Below are 20,135 nucleotides of genomic sequence, written 5' to 3' on the forward strand. Positions count from 1 at the left end.
ACTACACCTCCGGGCCGCCTGTATTCAATGCCCCCCATTGAGGGGGAAACGCAAGTAGCATTCACGGCCCCTGATCCCTGAACAGGTAACTTTTGAAGGACTCGTATCCTTTCCATACTGTTGGCTACCCTGTCGCTGCACAGCAGTGACTCCTAACTGGGGTTAACTGGGGATGAGCGCAAATGGTGGTAGGCACCAGGAATACGGGTTTAAAGCCAGAATGAAACCAGGAGAGGAAGAGTTACCCCATAGGTTGGGAGAGGGGCGGGGCTTGGAGAGAGGGGAGAGAATTACACAAAAGCTAAGTCATCGATCAGTCCCATCATTCTCCAAGATATAACCACTAATAAAGGGGGAGGAAGGAGGGACTGTCCGGCCAGAAGATGGAAAAAGCTTAACCTCAAAACCACGTACGCTGGCCGGTAAATCCGAGGCCCAGAATTAGGGTGTCCCATGAGGTCCCCTAAACACTGCAGGCCATTGCCAAAGCATATGATTACCTGCCAGAGCGAAAGGTTAAGAGCCTGTCGCTGAAGACACCTTAGGCTTCAGTCACAGGACACTGGAACCAAAAGGGAGGCTAGCTCCACCCTGGCGAGCCCCATGGGAGCTGCTGGAGGACAACAGGCACCAGCAGCATGGGTAAGCAGGGCACCCATCAGACTACAAAATCAACCCGCTCCTCAAGGAGTACACCCTTGTGCAGCCTCTGCTCTCTGATCAGACTTGAGGGAAAGAAACTCATATCTGGTTCTGGAAACCAAGTCAGAATCCCACGGTGTGAAAGCTCAGATTTCAGAGAGAACCCCCCCCCCCCGCTGTGGGGAGAAGAGTGGGCTTGAACACCACAAACAAAGCAATAAACTCAATAAATTTGCATGTTCCCCTTTAGCTCAAGCTGCTATCACTCTTGTTTGAAGAATCCATTTTCTTTTACAGGTGGCAGAGAAAATGGAGGAGAACCAAGATCTAGCGAGAAGGAGATAGCTGGCTGCCCACCATGAGACATGCCACCTCTATCACGTCTGCCAGGACCCAGGAGAAATGGCAGAGGAAGCGGCAACACGAATATGGCTCTCACTGCTGCCTGACCACCAGCCCCAGGGTGATGGTGACCCATCAAAGCCAAAACCCAGAACCTACAGTGAATTCAACGCTGAACCAGACTGCCAGCAGGTCTTCCATGGCTCAGAGAACACTGCGCAAAAAGGGGCTGGAAGCTTGTAAGAGCCACAGAGGGGGTAGGAATACCCTGAGACATGCCCCACAGGAACTGACTGAGGCCTTCATGGTCCTCCGGGGATAATGAGGGTTGAGATGAGAAGATAAAAGGGTATACTAGCTGGGTATGGTGGCGCACCCCTTTAATCCCAGCACTCAGGAGGCAGAGGTAGGGGGATCGTTGTGAGTTCAAGGCCACCCTGAGACTACATAATAAATTCCAGGTCAGCTTGGGCTAGAGTGAGACCCTACCTAGAATAAGAAAAACAAAGGGTATAACCTGTTATATATCAAATAAAATTTTTAAAAAATTAAATCATAAGACCGGCTGGAGAGATGGTTTAGCAGTTACGGCACTTGCTTGCAAAGCCTAAGGACCTCAGTTTGATTCCCCAGTACCAACGTACACTAGATGCACAAGGTGGCGCATGCATCTGAAATTCGTTTGCAGTGGCTGGAAGCCCTGGTGCACCTATTCTCTTTCCTACTCTTAAATAATAAAAATAAATCACAAGACCCACTAGCTTGGTTCTGAGTCTATCAACTTTGTGCAGGAAGGGTTCTTGTAGGATGAGAACACGGTCAAATGACTGTGTGTCCAGATGTAAAGTTCTTAGTTAAAAATGCTTCAACTGGGCTGGAGAGATGGCTTAGCGGTTAAGCGCTTGCCTGTGAAGCCTAAGGACCCCGGTTCGAGGCTCGGTTCCCCAGGTCCCACGTTAGCCAGATGCACAAGGGGGCGCACGCGTCTGGAGTTCGTTTGCAGAGGCTGGAAGCCCTGGCGCGCCCATTCTGTCTCTCTCCCTCTATCTGTCTTTCTCTCTGTGTCTGTCACTCTCAAATAAATAAATAAAAAGTCTAAAAAAAAATTTAAAAAAAAAATGCTTCAACCAACCAGGTGTGGCGGTACACACCTTTAATCCCAGCACTTGGGAGGCAGAGGTTAGGAGAATCGCTGTGAGTTTGAGGCCACCCTGAGACTCCATAGTGAATTCCAGGTCAGCCTGGCCTACAGTGAGACCCTACCTCGAAAAACCAAAACAAACAAGAACCACAAAAATACTTCAAACAGAAAATCAGCACACAGATGCTGCCGTAGTTAGTGTACGTACGATGTTTACCAAAGAAGATTCATGGGTTTGTGTGTGGAGGCGAGAGGCAGACACACTGGGTATTGTCCTGGATGGCTCTCCACCTCATATTTTTGGAACAGACCTTCACTGAAGTTGGAGCTTGCCACCTTAGCTAGCTGGGCAGGCCACAAGCCCAAGGTATCCCCCGTCTCCGCTTCCACACAGGGATCACAGGCACGTGTCAACATGCCCAGCTTTCACATGGGTGCTGGGGATTCAGTCAGATCCTCAGGCTGCACAGCAAGAACTTCACAGACCGAGGATTTGCATGCACACGCATGTGTGTTTTAGATCACTCGGGCCAGCTAAAGTCTGTTATGTCCTTTGCTCTATACTGATGTCAGCCAGAGAGAGCTGTGGGCTGGGGATGTAGCTCAGGAGAGTGCTGCCCCAGGCTAAACCTGGCACGGCAGCATGCGTTTGTAATTCCAGCACTAGAGAGATGGCGGCCAGAGAATTACAAGTTCAAAGTCACCTCTGGCTACTCGGTGAATTTGAGATCCTGTCACCAAACACGAGCCCAAAGAAGTGATTAAATGAGTTGTGGGAAATGGTATAAAAAAGGAGCCAGAAATTTTGGCCTTCACGTTAAAGTAATTTTCATCCAAGTACAAAAAGAGATGCACCTGAAGTATCCCGACATACCTTTTTCACTTTAGTATTTCTGATTGAGAAACGCCGGATGGTGTAGCAGGCGTGGACTTTTGTGCTCTTCAGTGTGACGATGATGCTTCCGTACTCCTCACTGTTCTCTGTTGGCCAGTACTGATCACATTTTCGCTGCAAAAAAAAAAAAAAAAAAAAATTCAAATTCACAAATTTCAAATGATGATTTTAAGACATACATAGGATTGCCATTTATTAGACTGAAAAAGAAATGCACAGGCTGAAATGTTTAAAGGCAGGTGTAATCTCTCTTCACAATACAATGTCTGAACAATAGGTGTTTTTAAAGTTGGAATCTTTGCATTACAACTCAGCTCACCAAAGGCAAGATTGTCAGGGATGCTGTGGGGTTTTGAGCAATGAACTCGAGGCTTAGTCCTTATTCCAGACTAGATCGGCACCATCTGCTATAAAGCTAATATTCCAGTATATTCTATACCATCCTTCATCATGATGGTCGAGGTGCTTATGGGTCCTACCCTTACCCCTGTTCCCCTGACCACATACCGTCCAGCTGCCTGTCTCTTTGTTGCCTGCTTTCTATGTAGAATCCCTTTTCTTCCTCTCAAATATCAGCTCTTAAAAATCTTTCATATGACCCATGTTTGACTCTCCAGATCCCACACAAGCCAGATGCACAAGGTCGCACAAGGTGGCACATGCATCTGGAGTCTGATCACCATGGCTAGAGGCCCTGGTATACCAATTCTGTCTCTCATAAAAAAAATACCACCCTTCCACACCACAGGATACACTCCTTATTTCACAGCATTTGCCTAGCACGGCCCTCTGTCATCACGTGTAACACACACTGGGAATGCCTTAGCTCTCTTGCCACCAGACCAGTAGCAGACAGGAGCAGAGAGGACACGTTCATTTCTTCACATCTGCCCAGGTTCTGTCCCACATCAGGGACTTTTCAGGTGCTTTGTGAGTAGAGAGCCATTCGGATGGAAAGAGCGAGGTAGAAGGACAGGAAGTGGATCTTAAGGCCGTAGTATAAACCGAGAGGCTCTTACCCTTCCTTTCTCCACAAGGTTCGTGATCATGACAATGATTCCAGTATTTTGTTCCCAAATCATCCTCCAGAAATCTTCAAACGTGGACTTTAAAGGTCCCTGGGTGGCAATGTAGGCTTTCGCCTTGTTGTAACCCTTCAGAGACGACACACAGCACAGAGTGAGACTGGAGCACGCCACAGAAGACCAGCTAAGAATTCAGGCCCCTTCGGCATCACACAGGCTGTGTTTCCTGTGAAAGTCCTGTGCAGTATTTTTGTTCTGTTTTTTGAGGTTAGGGTTTCATTCTAGCCTGACCTGGAATTCACTGTCATCCTTGAACTCATGGTGATCCTCCTACCTCTGCTTCCCAAGCGCTGGGGATTAAAGGTGTGCGCCACCATGCCCGGCTTCTGTGTAGTATTAAAATACATACAGCTGGGCTGGAGACTGGCTCAGTGGTTAAAGGTGTTTGCTTACAAGCCTCACGGCCTGGGGTTCAATTCCCCAGTACCCACATTAAGCCAAGTGCGCAAGGTGGTCCACGTATCTGGAGTTTGTTGGCAGGAGTAAGAGACCCTGGTACATCCCACCCTCCTTCTCTGCATGCCGTCTCCAACTTTGATGAATGAACTTACGAGAACACCTCTGACTTACGTCCACATAGTTGGCGTTGATATAGTCACTGTGCTTAGAGTCTTTCCCCGGCAAAGGTCTTAGCTTCACCCTACTATGATCATCTGCAGAGAACAGAAAAGCAAAAACAAAATGTAGTTTAAAAAACAACCCTGGCAGCATTCTATGGCAATCAGATAACATGAGATCAATTACTACAAAGAGCATTCAAACCCACTCTCCTACCTTAGAGAAATACTCAAGAAATGCTACTTAAGGTTTTTTCCTAGTTTCTATGAAACTACAAGTTGTAATGTTCCAGATTTTCATTCTTCTATTTTAAAAACCAAACTCGAGGGCTGGAGAGATGGCTTAGCAGTTAAGCGCTTGCCTGTGAATCCTAAGGACCCCGGTTCGAGGCTCGGTTCCCCAGGTCCCACGTTAGCCAGATGCACAAGGGGGCGCACGCGTCTGGAGTTCGTTTGCAGAGGCTGGAAGCCCTGGCGCGCCCATTCTCTCTCTCTCCCTCTATCTGTCTTTCTCTCTGTGTTTGTCGCTCATAAATAAATAAATAAATAAAATAAAATAAAATAAAAACCAAACTCGAGGGCCTTTGATTGCATTTGCATTGCTCGTGCCCTTGTCCCCTTCTTGGCACAATAGATAAAAAAAAATGGTTACTGTTGATAATATCAAGACAGAGCATCTTATCACAAAATTCAGATGGATTCCCTGTACCTATATAGAATCTAAGGACACAAGGGACCAGACATTTTCCCACATCATGTTTTTAGCACATTCAGGGTCTCATTGAGCTTGCTGGTCCTATAGTATCCTTTGCTGTGTAAAGGTATGAATACAGGAAGTAGATAAAGGCCATGAATGGAGTCAACAAGGTGGTAGCAAATAAGATCGCCACATAAGAATGATTGCATGGCTTTACAGTGGCAATGGGCTGTCTAAAGATGAAGTTGAGTGAAAGAGTTCACTTGCAACAAAGCATCACATATAGGAAGGACAGAAGCTGGAGCTGGGGAGGTTGCCTCAGTGATTACAGGCAATTGCTTGCAAAGCCTACTAGCCAAGGTTCGATTCCCTAGTACCCACATAAAGCCAGGTTCACAAAGTGGCGCATGCATCTGGAGTTCATTTGCAGTAGCAAGAGGCCCTGGCGTGCCTATGTGTATGCCCTCGCTTGCTCTGTGCTTGCAAATATTTTTTTTAACAAAAGAAGCAAAAGTTCATAGGCTGTAGACTACAAACCATTGTTGAAAGAATTAAAGGAAGACAAGCGAAGTGGAAAGATCTACCATGAAGATGGCAATGACTCTCCGACTCGTCCCACAGGCAGGGCAGCCCGCACTCTGGTAAGGGACCAGGGGACGCTGAAACCCATATGCAAGTAGGAGGAGCCCAGAAAAGTAGACTCAACCCAGTGTTAAACTTTGTCACACAGGCCTGCCAGTCACCAAGACAGCATGGCACTGGCAGAAAGATGGGCACACCAGAACAGAATCCAGGGTCTCCAAACAGCCCCGCACCTTACAGCAAGTGCTAAGCCACAGAAACAGGAGAAAAATCCTCCAGGCACAGTGGAAGGAGTGTCTGTACTCTCCGCCCTGAAAGTACAACAACACATGAATAAACACGTTATGCTTTCAGCTCTTATACGTAAGTCTTCGGTAATTCTGAGTTAATGTTCTATGTGGTCTAAGATTCCGGGAGCTCATCTTCATCTTTTGCATGTGGATAAATCTATTTCCGGTGGGTGTCATCCGGAGGAGCACCATCCACTCTTCAGTTGGGGTGGGGGAGGCAGGGTCTCTCATTAGCCTGAAACTCAACAATTATGCTGGACTGGTTGCTCAGCCACAGGGATCCAACTGTCTCTGGCTCTCCAGTGCTGGCATTATACACACACGTCGCCACACAGGGCATTTTTACACGGCACTAGTTCCTCATGCTGACTCAGCTATCTCTCCAACCCACCAAAATCATACAATTCTTTTTTTTAAAAGTATTTTATTTTCATTCATTTATTTGAGAGAGAGAGCATGCACGCACAGCAGGGCCTCCAGCCACTGCAAACAAACTCCAGATGCATGTGCCACCTTGTACGTCTGGCTTATGTGGGTCCTGGGGAATCAAACCTGGGTCCTTTGGGTTTGCAAGCAAGTGCCTTAACTGCTAGGCCATCCCTCCAGCCCCACACGATTCTTAAAATTAAAAATAAAGGAATAAATCTTGGTATGATGTTTCACTAGGCAATGCTTTCTTACAGATGAAACCACAAACACAGGCAACAACAATAAAACAGGTTAGAGGGGATTTCACCAGAATTTTGAAGATTTGTGTTTCAGAAGGCACGATTGAGAAAATAAAAATACAATGCAAAGAATGAGAGGGAATGCAAGCTATATAATAGAGAGAAGAGTCCAGAATATATAACTCTTAACAGTAAAAAGATAAGTAATCGAGCTTTAAAAGAGCGGAAGAAGGGGCTGGAGAGATGGCTCACTGGTTAAGGCACCCGTTGCAAAGCCTAAGGACCCAAGGTTCACTTCTCCAATACCCATGTAAGCCAGATACACAAGGCGGCATCTGGGACTGGAGTTCTTTTACAGTCTGGTATGTCCATTTTCTCTCTTTCAGATAAATAAAAAACTTTACCAAAAAATACTGTAAGAGAGGGATAAAAGGTGCTAAGACCTACAAATAACCAGGGGGCATGTGGAAAGATGCTGAGCTATACTAACCATCTGGGAACAGAACAGGGATGTGCAAATCAAAACAACAGTGGGGGCTGGAGAGATGGCTTAGCGGTTAAGCGCTTGCCTGTGAAGCCTAAGGACCCTGGTTCGAGGCTCGGTTCCCCAGGTCCCATGTTAGCCAGATGCACAAGGGGCGCACGTGTCTGGAGTTCGTTTGCAGAGGCTGGAAGCCCTGGCATGCCCATTCTCTCTCTCTCCCTCTATCTGTCGTTCTCTCTGTGTCTGTCACTTTCAAATAAATAAATAAATAGATAAATAAATTTAAAAAAAAACAACAGTGGGACACCACTTCCTACCATTACCAGGACTCTTATCAAAAAATTAGTGTCAGCTGCAAGCCTTAAATTTGGCCAGCCAGGCCAAATGAGCCAATGGGTGCAATAATGACATGTCCGTTATGTGGGAAGCCAACCACTCTCTAATTGGACTGGAGGGCTGCTCTGTGGGAGGGAATAGATCCCTGATACTGAAAACCTACAACAGGGGTACTCGTGAGCCCTAGGGGTATAGGGCTGCTGGCTAAATGTATATACCATGCTCACCAAACTGCCCATTAATCACTTCTCTTAATGTTCATACTCATACTAATGCTACTCTCACTTTTATTTAGAGAAGCTTCTCTTCTCAGATGGCAGTGACCTTGGGATGCCTCAAAAGGCAACATGGTGCTCAGAAGTGACAGAGGAGTGCTCAGCACTGAAATATCTGTATCACACCTTCCAAGGCTCAGGGTTCATTGCAGAAGAGGTGGTGGTAAGAATGTAAGAGTCAAAGGAAGGGCAGGACCTCCTTACAAGGTGCTCCCCCCAGACACAAAATGGCCTGGATATCCATGACCTCACAGTGCCTGACACTACCTACACAAGACCGTCATAATAGGAGGAAAACATCATGACATCAAAATAAAAGAGAGACTGATTGAGAGGGGGAGGGGATATGATGGAGAGTGGAATTTCAAAGGGGAAAGTGAGGGGAGGGAATTGCCATGGGTTATTATCCACAGTTATGAAAGTTGTCAATTAAAAAATTAAACCTCAAAAGGGGCCCGACTGAAACTAAAGAAAAATGGCGAAACAAGCAAGGGTGCTGTTTTCCTGATGAACCGGATACCAGCACAAAGGGGAAGGAGACCAACACAGAGAAAAATCAACTCCTACCAAATCAGAGAGCCAGAGCCTCAGAGGCCCCCAACACCTCAGCACTGAAGCAGACCAAAAATGAACCCAACACGGCTCGGAAATTTTGCGGAAGAGGGGGCGGAAAGAATGTCAGAGCCACATGTGGGGTCATGATATGCAGAGACATTTATCGTACCAATAACTGTGGGCTAACTCCACAATGCACGACCCATTTACATCAACAAGGAGGGTCCATTGGGAGGGGGTGGATCATGAATGAACCTAAACAATGGTACCAAACTGCCTGTATTTGCTGAAAAGAAAACTGTTAAATTAAATTAAAAAAAAAAACTGTCATGTGAAGACTCAGGACCCCTCCTACACTTCCCATGGGAATATAGATTGGAGTAGCCACTCTGGACAAGTTCAGCAGGTCTTGCAAGTGTTAAACACAGACTCCTCAGATAACTGAACAACCCCTTCTGCATGTGCACCCTAGTAAAATGGCAGTAGGTCTCCACAAAGCCTCACCTAGGGATGGTCCTGGCCGCATGCGTGCCAGCCACATGCTGAACAAAACCCAGATGTCTATGAAGCGACGGGTGAATAAACAAAACCTATACCCTGGATTCAATTACCTATAAAAAGGAATGCGATACTGATTCATGGTACCACATGAGTGAACTATGAAAACTTGCTAAGTGAGAGAGGCCAGACACAACGGGTCACATGTGTGGTTCCATGTACAGGAAATGTCCAGACTATGCAAATCCTCAGAAACAGAATGTGGATGAAATAATTTCTAGTGGATGGATAGAGGGATGATTTAGGAATGCCACTTAACAGCTATGGAGTTATATTGGGTTGTATAAATGTATATTTCTGCATATGCTCACTGGATTGTATACTGTTTTTTTCTTTCTTTTTTTTTTTTTAATAAATTTTTTATTTATTTATTTGAGAGCGACAGACACAGAGAGAAAGACAGGTAGAGGGAGAGAGAGAGAATGGGCGCGCCAGAGCTTCCAGCCTCTGCAAACGAACTCCAGACGCGTGCACCCCCTTGTGCATCTGGCTAACGTGGGACCTGGGGAACCGAGCCTCGAACCGGGGTCCTTAGGCTTCACAGGCAAGCGCTTAACCGCTAAGCCGTCTCTCCAGCCCTGGGTTGTATACTTTTTAAAGATTTGCTTATTTATTAGAGGGAGAGAGAGAGAGAGAGAGAATGGACACACCAGGGCCTCCAGCCACTGCAAACAAACTTCAGGCACCTATGTCACCATGTGCATCTGGCTTATGTGGGACCTGGAGACTCAAACCTGGGTCCTGTTGCTTTGCAGCAAGCATCTTAACTGCTAAGCCATCTCTCCAGCCCTGGATTGTATACTGTAATTGTTATATTTTATGTGGTACATGAATTATAGCTCATTAAAATTTTATTAAAAAATCCTTGTGATGTGTGTTCAAATTTAAGTTCCATTTATATATTTTACTGTGTGTTATGTGGCCCTTTTCATATTATGTATTAGCCATAAACTTCTGCTCCTATCTTTCATGTCAAAACACATACACATTGAGTTCCTTTTATCTGAAACATTAGGACCAGAAGTATTGAAGATTTTTTGAGGTTTTCATATTTTAGAATAATTTTCATGGTTTTTACTAGTTAAACATCTGATCTGAAGTGCTCTAAAACCTGAAGCTTTTCCAGCCTCATGTCATGAAATTTCACTTCCAGGTTGGAGATGTATTTGCCAGTGACACAAGTCCTGGGTGTTTGTGAAAAGTGGCTATGCAGTCACAGCCTGGACTCTCAGGGGATTCTGTCAGGTTCTACCTGAAGAATGCCTGTTTGCTTGAATCTCTAAACTCCAGAATGCTCTGACTTTGGATATACATAGGGCATGGCCTAGAGATGGCTCAGCAGTTAAAGGAACTTGCTTGCAAAGCCTGGTGGTCTAGGTTTGATTGCTCAGTACCCCTGAAAAGCCAGATGTAAAGCCAAATGCTACAAAGATGACTTCGAGTCCTTGCCCTAGGATTCAGTCTGGTATGATGCCACGTGAGCTTCTGCAGACATTCCTGGCCCTACCATGCCCTCTCTCTCTCTTGTTTGCAAATGAATAAAATGGTTATGGAGAAAATATATGAGGCAGTGCTAAACATATGGCCAGAAGGAGTAGGCTCATCCCCTGAGGAAAGACCAGTTATACAATCTTAGACATCTTTGAAATGTAGCTTATTAGATTTAGTGGCCCAAATTTCTATTTTTATTTAAAAAAAAAGATGCAGCTCTCACTGGTTAAAAACATTGCCCCCATAGTTTAAGTGACTTGGACTTCAGAGAGCTGACTTTACATCACTTCGTGTGAAAACAGTGGTGCTCAGAACAGTTTCTTCCCATCACCTCATGAAGCTCTCTGAGATCCGAGCGCCAGTGAGAGACTTAAGGGGGCCGAGAATGTTCTTACTCCATTCACGTGGTGGGAGAGGCGCTCATGAGAGATTGGCTTGAAAATGCCAGCCTCCGTTGGCACTCTGGTTCCGACTGCTTTTAGCACACGCCAGCATGGACATCTGATTTCCTCACAGTGACAGGGAGTTGCAAGTTGACTACTCACATGCTAAAATGTTGATGTATCTGTTTTTGTGCTTGTTATCCGGGTGGTTGGAATGCTCTGCGGTGATGTTCACGTCAGCGGCACAGCGCTGGACTTCCTAGGGGGGAAACAGAGCACGTCTCAGACACGCTTTAGAAGAACCGCCGCCACCGGGCACTGCTCCCATTTCCGTTAGCTCAGACTGCGTACGCCAGAGAGGAATCCCCTAAGAGTACACTGAGGCCGGAGGACTCCTGTTGCCTAGTGACGCTGAAGTGCATCGTAGGCACAGGTGATGCTAACGTGGTGTGTAAGGTAGGGCCCAGGTGATTATGCACAGCACAGAACCTCATTAATGACTTAATGGCTGAAATATTTGCTGTGTTTTTGTTGCCATTTTAGAGTGCGTTTCTTTTCATTTAAGAAAAAAAAAGTACTGGAGGGCTGGACAGATGGCTCTATGGTTAAGGAGCTTGCCTGCAAAGCCTAAGGACTCAGGTTCAATTCCTCAGTACCCACATAAAGCCAGATGCATAAAGTGGCGTATACATCTGGAGTTCATATGCAGTGGTTGGACACCCTGGTGCACCTGTTCTCTTTGTCTTTTCTCTCTGTCTCTCTCTCTCTGCTTGCAAGTAAGTAAAAAAAATTTTTATAAACTTTTTATGAGAGAGAGAGGGAGGGAGGGAGAGAGATCTGGTGTACCAGGGCCTCCAGCCACTGCAGTAGAATTCTAGATGTGTGTGCTTATGACCTTGTGTGCTTATATCACCTTGTGTATCTGGCCTATGTGGGATGTGGAGAGTTGAACCCGGGTCCTTAGGCTTTGTAGGCAAGCACCGTTACTACTAAACCATCCCTCCAGCCCCGTGACAATACTTTTTTAAGAACTGCTGTAAAATGGTATGTCATTACAGTGGAAACTACCTCACAACTCATGTCTACAGTCTGTCTTCATTGTATCAGGAGGCCGTGTTGAGGGTTGGAGAGAGAGCGCAATCACTAAGATGCTTCCTTTGCAAGCATGAGGATCAGAGTTTGATCCCCAGAGCCCATGTTGACATAAAGCCAGGCGTGGTTTGCCCTCGTAAACCCAGCACTGGGGAGGTGGAGATGAAGGGAATCCCTGGAGGAGCCTACATGCTGAGTTCCAGGCCATTGAGGAACACTGTCTCAAAAAGGAAAAGGTGGACCAGGCCCCTGAAAAATGGCACCTAAAGCCGATTTCTGGCCTCTGAATGTAGATACACATATGAAATCACACACACACACGTACATACATACACACACAGCATGTTAAGTGATTTCCCTAGACCATCCAGGCATATGCAGGTACACTGGTATTCATGCAATGACAGAACCAGAGTGGCAGGTTTTATAATCTATCATTCAGTGACATGACTCACTATCATCTGTTTGTCTATCTACCCCTGCTACACAGAGAGACAGACAGACAGATATAAATCCAAAGAGCACGTATTTGTCACCCCCTAAGTTTGCTGAGGTCTTTATCTTCCTAGCCCTCAAGTCACATGCAGTTACTGCTGTAATCACCACATGCATATGAGGAAGGGACAGTAATTTCCATCCTTTACTAATTCATTACACGTCCCTTTCCTTCCAGATTCTGACCCAGACATTGGGGTACAAAAGATTCTCCCTTTTGTGAGAGAGAGACACCACCATCCAAATGTCAACAGACAAGAGGCCTGAAAACGATGCCACACAAAAAAACAATGATGGCAAACAAGATGGATCGAGTGAAGAGACTTCACACAGACCACAGCGATTCACTTGAGTGTTGGAGGATAAACAGGGATCTCCACGGGCAATCTACACTGGGCCCCGCCATGTGATCATGGCCTTGTTTCATCACCATGACTACACATGGTCCAAAAAGACTCAGTTTGAATATTTAGCCTGAAATTATCTTGTCTGGCTCAGTTGTACTTGGCCCTGATAAATTATTTGTGAACTCAAATTTTACTAAGTGAACTTTCCAAAAAAAAAAAAAAGCCACAGCTTCCCTGCCCTTAGCCCTGGATACAAACATCGTCCAATACAAAAGCCAAAGTCTCTACACTGACTGCTTCGAATGGATAAAGTACTGACGCTGACTAATACAGGAAGTCATTCGCAGGGCACACCGCCACAGAGAGGAGCCAAGTGACACAAGCTTATCAGAAGTGTTTTCCTCGGCAGGCGTAGTGGAGCTTGGGAGCACGGGACCTTTATTGGCAAAGGAGTTGCGCAGCAACTACAGATGTTTTCCACGGCATTTACATCAAGGACAATAAAACAAGGAACTGGCTGTCTTGTACAATCAAAGCTCTTCTCCATGAGGAGTCTCCCTCCCCTTGTCTGCAAGGAGGAACTCTGTCGTAAAATCACCTAACTCAGGTCTATAAATACAAAGGTGGGCTGGAGAGATAGCTTAGCTGGTTAAGGCAACTTGCCAGTGAAGCCTGAGGACCCAGGTTTGATTCCCTAGGACCCACGTAAGCCAGGTGCCCATGGCTCAGGCAACTGCAGCTCATTTGGAGTGGCTAGAGGCCTGGCACACCCTTTCTTTCTCTCTCAAATAAATGAAGAAAAACTTAAGCAGTGACTTGACATGCATCAGGCTCTGTGAGGACATTCACCCCCATCATCTTCCTCTTTATATAAATAAATAAAAGGTTATAATCTGTTCAAAGGAAATGAATCCACTGACTGGTTCTGGGAAGCTACATCTTGACTTTATTTTATTTTTTATTAGTTTTCTATTCAGCAAATACAGGCAGTTTGGTACCATTATTAGGCTCATCTGTGACCTACCCCCTCCCCATTGGCCCCTCCTTGTTGATGTAAATGGGTCGTGCATTGTGGAGTTAGCCCACAGTTATTGGTATGATAAGTGTCTCTGCATATCATGACCCAACATGTGGCTCTGACATCCTTTCCGCCCCCTCTTCCTCAAAATTTCCCTGAGCCGTGTTGGGTTCATTTTTGGTCTGCTTCAGTGATGAGGTATTGGGGGTCCCTGAGGCTCTGGCTCTCTGGTTTGGTAGGAGTTGATTTTTCTCTGTGTTGGTCTCCTTCCCCCTTGTGCTGGTATCCGGTTCATCAGGAAAACAGCACCCTTGCTTGTTTTGCCAATTTTCCTTCATTTCAGCCAGGGCCCTTTTGAGGTATGATGGGATGGCTCTCTCCTTAGGATCTGCATCTTTCTTTCCCCAGGATTTGCAGCGCAGCTAGGTGGTCGCCATCTTGGCTGGAAGTCTCATCTTGAATTTTTTTTCATAATTGTAGGATTTCCTAGCTGCTCATTTAAAAAAAGAAAAAGAAAAAGAAAAAAGTCCCACAGGCATTAACTGGACCCACCTCTGTGGGAGGAAGTGTGTTCATGATGAATGTTGCCTGGTTTTTAATTCTGTTATATGCTGCTGTTTTCCAAACTAGCTTATGACCCATGGTTTTGCAAACTGATTTAGAGTCTTAATGCTGTCTTTGGCTCTTATCTGTGTTTACTGATTTAAATTTTTATTTGAGAGAGGAAAAGAGGCAGACACACACTGAAGGGGGGGGGGAAGAGAATGGGCATGCCAGGGCCTCCAGCCGTTGCAGATGAACTCCAGATAAGAGCACCCCCTTGTGTATCTGGCTTACATGGGTCCTGGGGAATCAAACCTGGGTCCTTTGGCTTTGCAGGCAAGCGCCTTAACCACTAAGCCAGCTCTCCAGCTCTGGCTCTTTTCTTTAAATTGAGAAAAAGTGTCGGCAAAAAGTAATGCCTTGATATCTTAACAATACTGAAATTGCTATCAATGTCCGAGGCATGCTCTTTGTTGGCCAGAAACTTCTGAAAATGGACTTGCTTTCTGCATATTTTTTTTAAGAGAGAGAGAGAGCTAGAGCATGCCAGAGAGAGCATTGGTGCTCCAGGACCTCAGCCTCTGCAATTGAATTCTAGACGCTTGTGCCACCTAGTGGGCATGTGCGACCTGGAGACTCGAACATGGGTCCTTAGGCTTCGCAGGCAAGTGCCTTAACTGCTAAGCCATCTCTCCATCCCTCTGGACAGTTTTACTTGATTCTGCAGACAAACCCCAGAGACAAGCTGACACCATCTTGTGGAATCTTCCTCCTGGCATGCATCCCTGTAGCACTGAGATGCTCATAGGCTTATATTGACAGATTTGCCTTTAGTTCCTTAGTCTGAAATTGGTCTGGGCTACTGATTCTTTTTCTTTTCTTTTGCTATGGCTCTGACCATGCTATCCATGGACTGAGGCTGACTCTAGGCTATGATATAATGCATCTGAGCAGGCCTGCTTGTGGTCAGCTGTGTATACCACGCAAAGCCACCATTCAGTATGGCCAATGAAACCCTTTTGTCGTTTAAAACCCTTGGTCTGATGCATTGCCTGCATTTCACTTTTCAAATTATGTGAATGACAGAAAACAAAGAAAAGTCATATATAATATTAAATCTGATTTTATTAGAACTCACAGGATTAGCCCAAGGCCATCTGATTGCGCCTGGTGGATGATAACGTCACCTGTAATTCCTTGCAATACTGCTCAGTTCATTGAGACATTCACAGTACCATCTGATTGTGGAGTGACTTTTCTCTATCAGGATTGGCACTTCACAGATGATAGGTACGGAGCCCGTTTAGAGTGACCCTAGTGGACGGTGTGAGGCTCAGAACATTATCTATCAAGCACTCTGCCGGTGAACTGAAAGAAGCATGTTTGTATCTTATTGTCTGAAGGACAAAGCCGGAACTACAAGATGAATATTCTAAATGTTAGCGGGTATTTATTCAATCACAAGAGCTGGCCAAAGGAAGCAGGAGGTTTAAAATAAGGTAAATATAACTAAACAAATACGTACACACATGAACACTGCCATGTGATCTAGGAGATGAAATAGGCTGATCCACCTCCCGCCCGGAGTTGTTGACTGTCTGGTGAGCTGTCTGGCCCTCCCAGGGCTCCCTTCTAAACAACAACAACAAATCACATCTATGAATCGTTCAAATATCCCATAAACAGGTCTGAAAGAGATTGTTCTGGACCTGGTAACCGGCCATTGGAGTGAGTATGGACACCACTCAGGCAGCCTACCAGTATGCTGAGGGGACTATTCTTCTCAGCTGAGGTCCTGAGCTGGGGGTGTCCCACTAAGGGCAGGGCCCCCTCCATAGATGCGGCGGACACCGCGTCGTCCGCCCTCCGTGCTGCTCCGCTCAGGCCATCGGCGTGGACACTCCTTGTGCTGCGCTGGCTGTGAAGCTCCTCTCCTCACGAGCGTCTGGATAAATCCCCAGTTCTCTTGCCAAGCTTCTTGAGGCCTCAGCTAATCGTTTACAAGTTCCTATTCTAATCCCAGATAGTTTTTACCCCATGCCCTTTGGAAAGACCGTTTTCTGCTTTATTGATAGGAATTTCTTTTCTTCTGTCTCCCTATCCAGAAGTGTTTGTCTTCACTTACAGTAACTCCCACTCTCACCCCGAAAAGCTTCCTGTCTTTGGACAGGACAATACAGTACCTACTATCTTGTAGCTGGTCTATAATGTCACAATTTTCATGAACAGTTAAGCTGCTTTCCTCCAACTCTTCAAAAAAGCCTCCAGTTAAATAGCTATTATTTTCTTCATATTAAGCGTTTAAAATATATTTCATTTTCAAGGTAGGCTCTCATTCTAGCCCAGGCTGACTTAGAATTCACTATGTGGTTTCAGGGTGGTCTTGAGCTCACACCAATCCTCCTACCTCTGCCTCCCATGTACTGGGCTTAAACACGTGTGTCACCACGCCTGGCTGAAAATACTTTTCAACATCTTCAAGACCAAACTGACATCCGTCTGGGGCAGAGTCAGTTTCTGCCATCTCCCAGGCATCAGTCTTCATACAGCTCCACATATCTTCCCGGCCTGTCTGTTCTGTCACCAGCAGCCGCAGAAGTCTCCACTCATTATTCAAAACAGCCGGGGCATCGGTCCCTCGAGCATGGACTCAGGTGGACGAACTCTGAGCTCCTGATTTAACATGAACAATCAGCCCGCAACGAGCTCGGCAGTTAACTGCAGCAGAGGTCACTCCCCAAAGGCGGCTTTCAAGGGTCACGCACCTCCGGCCTCATGCCTGTGCCTTTAAGCTTCCTATTTTTCTGACTTTCTGTCTTTATACAGCCCCTGTCTCTCATTTCTTGGACCCACAGAGCTCTGGATTAATTCCCCCTCTTTCTTTTTTTTTTTTTTTTTTTTTTTTGGTTTTCCGAGGTAGGATCTTACTTTAGCTCAGGCTGACCTGGAATTCACTGTGGAGTCTCAGTGTGGCCTCGAACTCACAGCAATCCTCCTATTTCTGCCTCCCAAGTGCTGGGATTAAAGGCGTGTGCCACCACGCCTGGCCCCTAATTCCCCCTCTTTATTTTTTTATTTATTTTTATTTATTTTTAGAGAGAGAGGGAGACAGAGAAATTGAGCTCCAGATGCTTGCACTTGCCTCACGTTTGTGTGTCTGGCTTACGTGGGGTCTGGAGAGCAGAACATGGGTCCTTAGCCCTCACAGCCAAGTGCCGCCTTAACCGCTAAGCCGTCTTTCCTGCCCTAAATCCCCATCTTTGGAAAGAATGTGCCAGCACTATACTTTAGGAAGTCATCTGCAGGATGACTGTGGGGAAAGAGGCCCTTGATCTGTTTGTTGTCAGCACTCTGGGAGGCCACATTCCTGGGAACCCAGGGGGGCTGAGGTGAGCTCAAGTAGCCCCGGGAACAGAGTCATCTAGCACTACCTAGAGGCCAGGGTCGATGGGATTTCTAGTGACTGCGAAACCGTTCAGGTAGTAAGTACATCATCAGCCTTTCACGGCCTCCAGAACTCATCCAACAAGGACCAAATTCTGGCTGTTAGCATTGCCACCAAAGACTCAAAATCACGGGGCGGCCGTTTTTCTTATTCTTCCCAAAGCAGTGGAGCTCCAATAATATTTTATTTATGTATTTCCGAGGAGAGAGAGAGAGAATGAATGAACGACGATGCCAGGGCTTATAGCCGCTGCAAACAAGCTCCATCTGCATGTGCCACCCTACGCATCTTGCTTTACATGGGCACAGGGCAAGTCGAACCTGGGTTGTTAGGCTTCGCAGGCAAGTGCCTTCACCACTGAGCCATCGCCCCAGCCTGAGTTCTGATCATATGACTGTTATTCACCCATTTTTTTTTTTGAATTCCAAGATTTCAAAACCAGCATGGGGCAAGGAGAATTTTCACTGAAATACCCCAATCAACGTTCATGGGGGTTTTCTCTGTATGACGTCAGAAACCCACACAGCATTAGGAGCCAGTCGTGTTTCCTCTGCTCTCCTCCCAGAACCACGAGACTGAACTCTCGGGCAAGGGCTCCAAGTCACCCTTGTGCCTTACAGCCAGAGGATAGTTGATGCTCTGTGGTCTTACCTCCTGTTATGGGAGCTGTACACTCAGGTAGTGTCTCTCCATATTCTTTAGGATCAGTGACTTGATTAAATTTAGGCCTCTATTCAGACAATGGGAACGATTACTGCAAGCCAGATTTTGGGTTACCTAGCAAGGCTCTATGCTAGAAAGACTGTGTGATAAGCACCTGAACTTGCACTGGGGAGAATTACTTGTTCACCTCATTTTCTTTCTTTCTTTCTTTTTTTTTGAAATTTCATTTATTTGCAAGGAGATAAAAGAATGGGTATGCCAGGGCCTCTTACCACTTTGTGCATCTGGCTTCATGTGGGTACTAGGGACTTGAACCAGATTGTTAGGCCTTTCAGGCATGCACCTTGACCACTGAGCAATCTCTCTAGCCCTCATTTTCTTTCTTTCGCACAGATGCATAATAATCAAGGGCAAACTTGGTTATTTTTCTTGACTCTGGCCCACGATATGACACAAGGCAGAGTCTCCCAGGCTAACCATATGGGCTTGAGATCGCAAACCCTGGCCTCAGACCCTCTGCTCGTACTTCAAAACGTAGTCACCTGGTGCCTCAGTTTTCTCTGGATAAAGTGTCCTCATATCAAAAGTGGGGGCCACCAAGAGACGCGACCCAAGGAAGGTATCGAGTAATGCACCCTGGTGCTGAGCCACCACTACTTCACGAAGCGGACCTGAATACCTGGGCTGAGACCACTGTCCACTTGGTATAATAAAGGGTTGGAATACTTTTACTCCTACATAAAATCTTTTTCTGCCCTATATTATATGGCCTGCTGCATTCTCCCTTTATAAAAGTTTTAGTTTCTTGGGCTGGAGATGGCTTAACTGTCAAGGAGCTCACCTGCAAAGCCAAAGCACCCAGGTTTTGATTCCCCAGAACTCATGTATGCCAGATGCACAAGGTGGTGCATGCATCTAGAGTGCTTTTGCAGTGGCTGGAGGCCCTGGCGTGCTCACTCACTCTCCCCCTCCCCCCCCGCCCAAATAAATAAATAAATAAAATGTGTAAGATTGTCTTAGTTTCTTATGTAGTGGGTTACCAATTTCCCCTGTTAGCAAAGTTACCAAAAAGGAATAATGCTTTTGCTTACAGATTCCTCAACTTTTGGCTAAATTTGAGACACTGTACAGTAGTGAGGTGTTATGTGTCCTCTTTCTCCCTTTTCAAAAGGCAGAATATGCTTCCTACTCTGAATAGCTTCCATGTTACATTTTTCTCAGAACGGGTTAGGGAACCACAGCAGAACCACACTGTCCGCTGTACATAGCCCTTCCGCTGCATTGTCCCGGCCCATCACACTGACGCTGTAGCATCAGGGCAGGTGACCCAGCTGCGAGCCACAGTGGTGCTGTGCTTAGATGTAGAAACAGGCTATACACAATGTCCAGGATGTGGGCTGGAGAGATGGCTTAGCTGTTAAGCGCTTGCCTGTGAAGCCTAAGGACCCTGGTTCAAGACCCAATTCCCCAGGACCCACGTTAGCCAGATGCACAAGGAGGCACACGCGTCTGGAGCTCGTTTGCAGTGTCTGGAGGCCCTGGCGCGCTCAC

General features: G+C 46.2%; 1 protein-coding gene across 4 annotated transcripts in view; it reads right to left on the reverse strand.

Annotated features, from left to right (window-relative positions):
- Positions 1-20,135, reverse strand: part of Ptprg (protein tyrosine phosphatase receptor type G) — an 873,855-nt gene that overhangs the window by 20,961 nt on the left and 832,759 nt on the right. For all 4 annotated transcript variants that reach the window (XM_004661265.2, XM_004661264.2, XM_045136198.1 and 1 more), the window contains 4 exons: positions 11,144-11,240; positions 4,676-4,758; positions 4,040-4,174; positions 3,000-3,134 (listed from right to left, as the gene is read on the reverse strand). In XM_004661265.2, coding sequence (XP_004661322.1) covers positions 3,000-3,134; positions 4,040-4,174; positions 4,676-4,758; positions 11,144-11,240 — 450 coding nt within the window. The remainder of the gene's footprint in view (positions 1-2,999; positions 3,135-4,039; positions 4,175-4,675; positions 4,759-11,143; positions 11,241-20,135) is intronic.

This window comes from Jaculus jaculus, chromosome 16 (genome assembly GCF_020740685.1).
Source record: "Jaculus jaculus isolate mJacJac1 chromosome 16, mJacJac1.mat.Y.cur, whole genome shotgun sequence".
In the NCBI taxonomy this organism is placed as follows: domain Eukaryota; kingdom Metazoa; phylum Chordata; class Mammalia; order Rodentia; family Dipodidae; genus Jaculus; species Jaculus jaculus.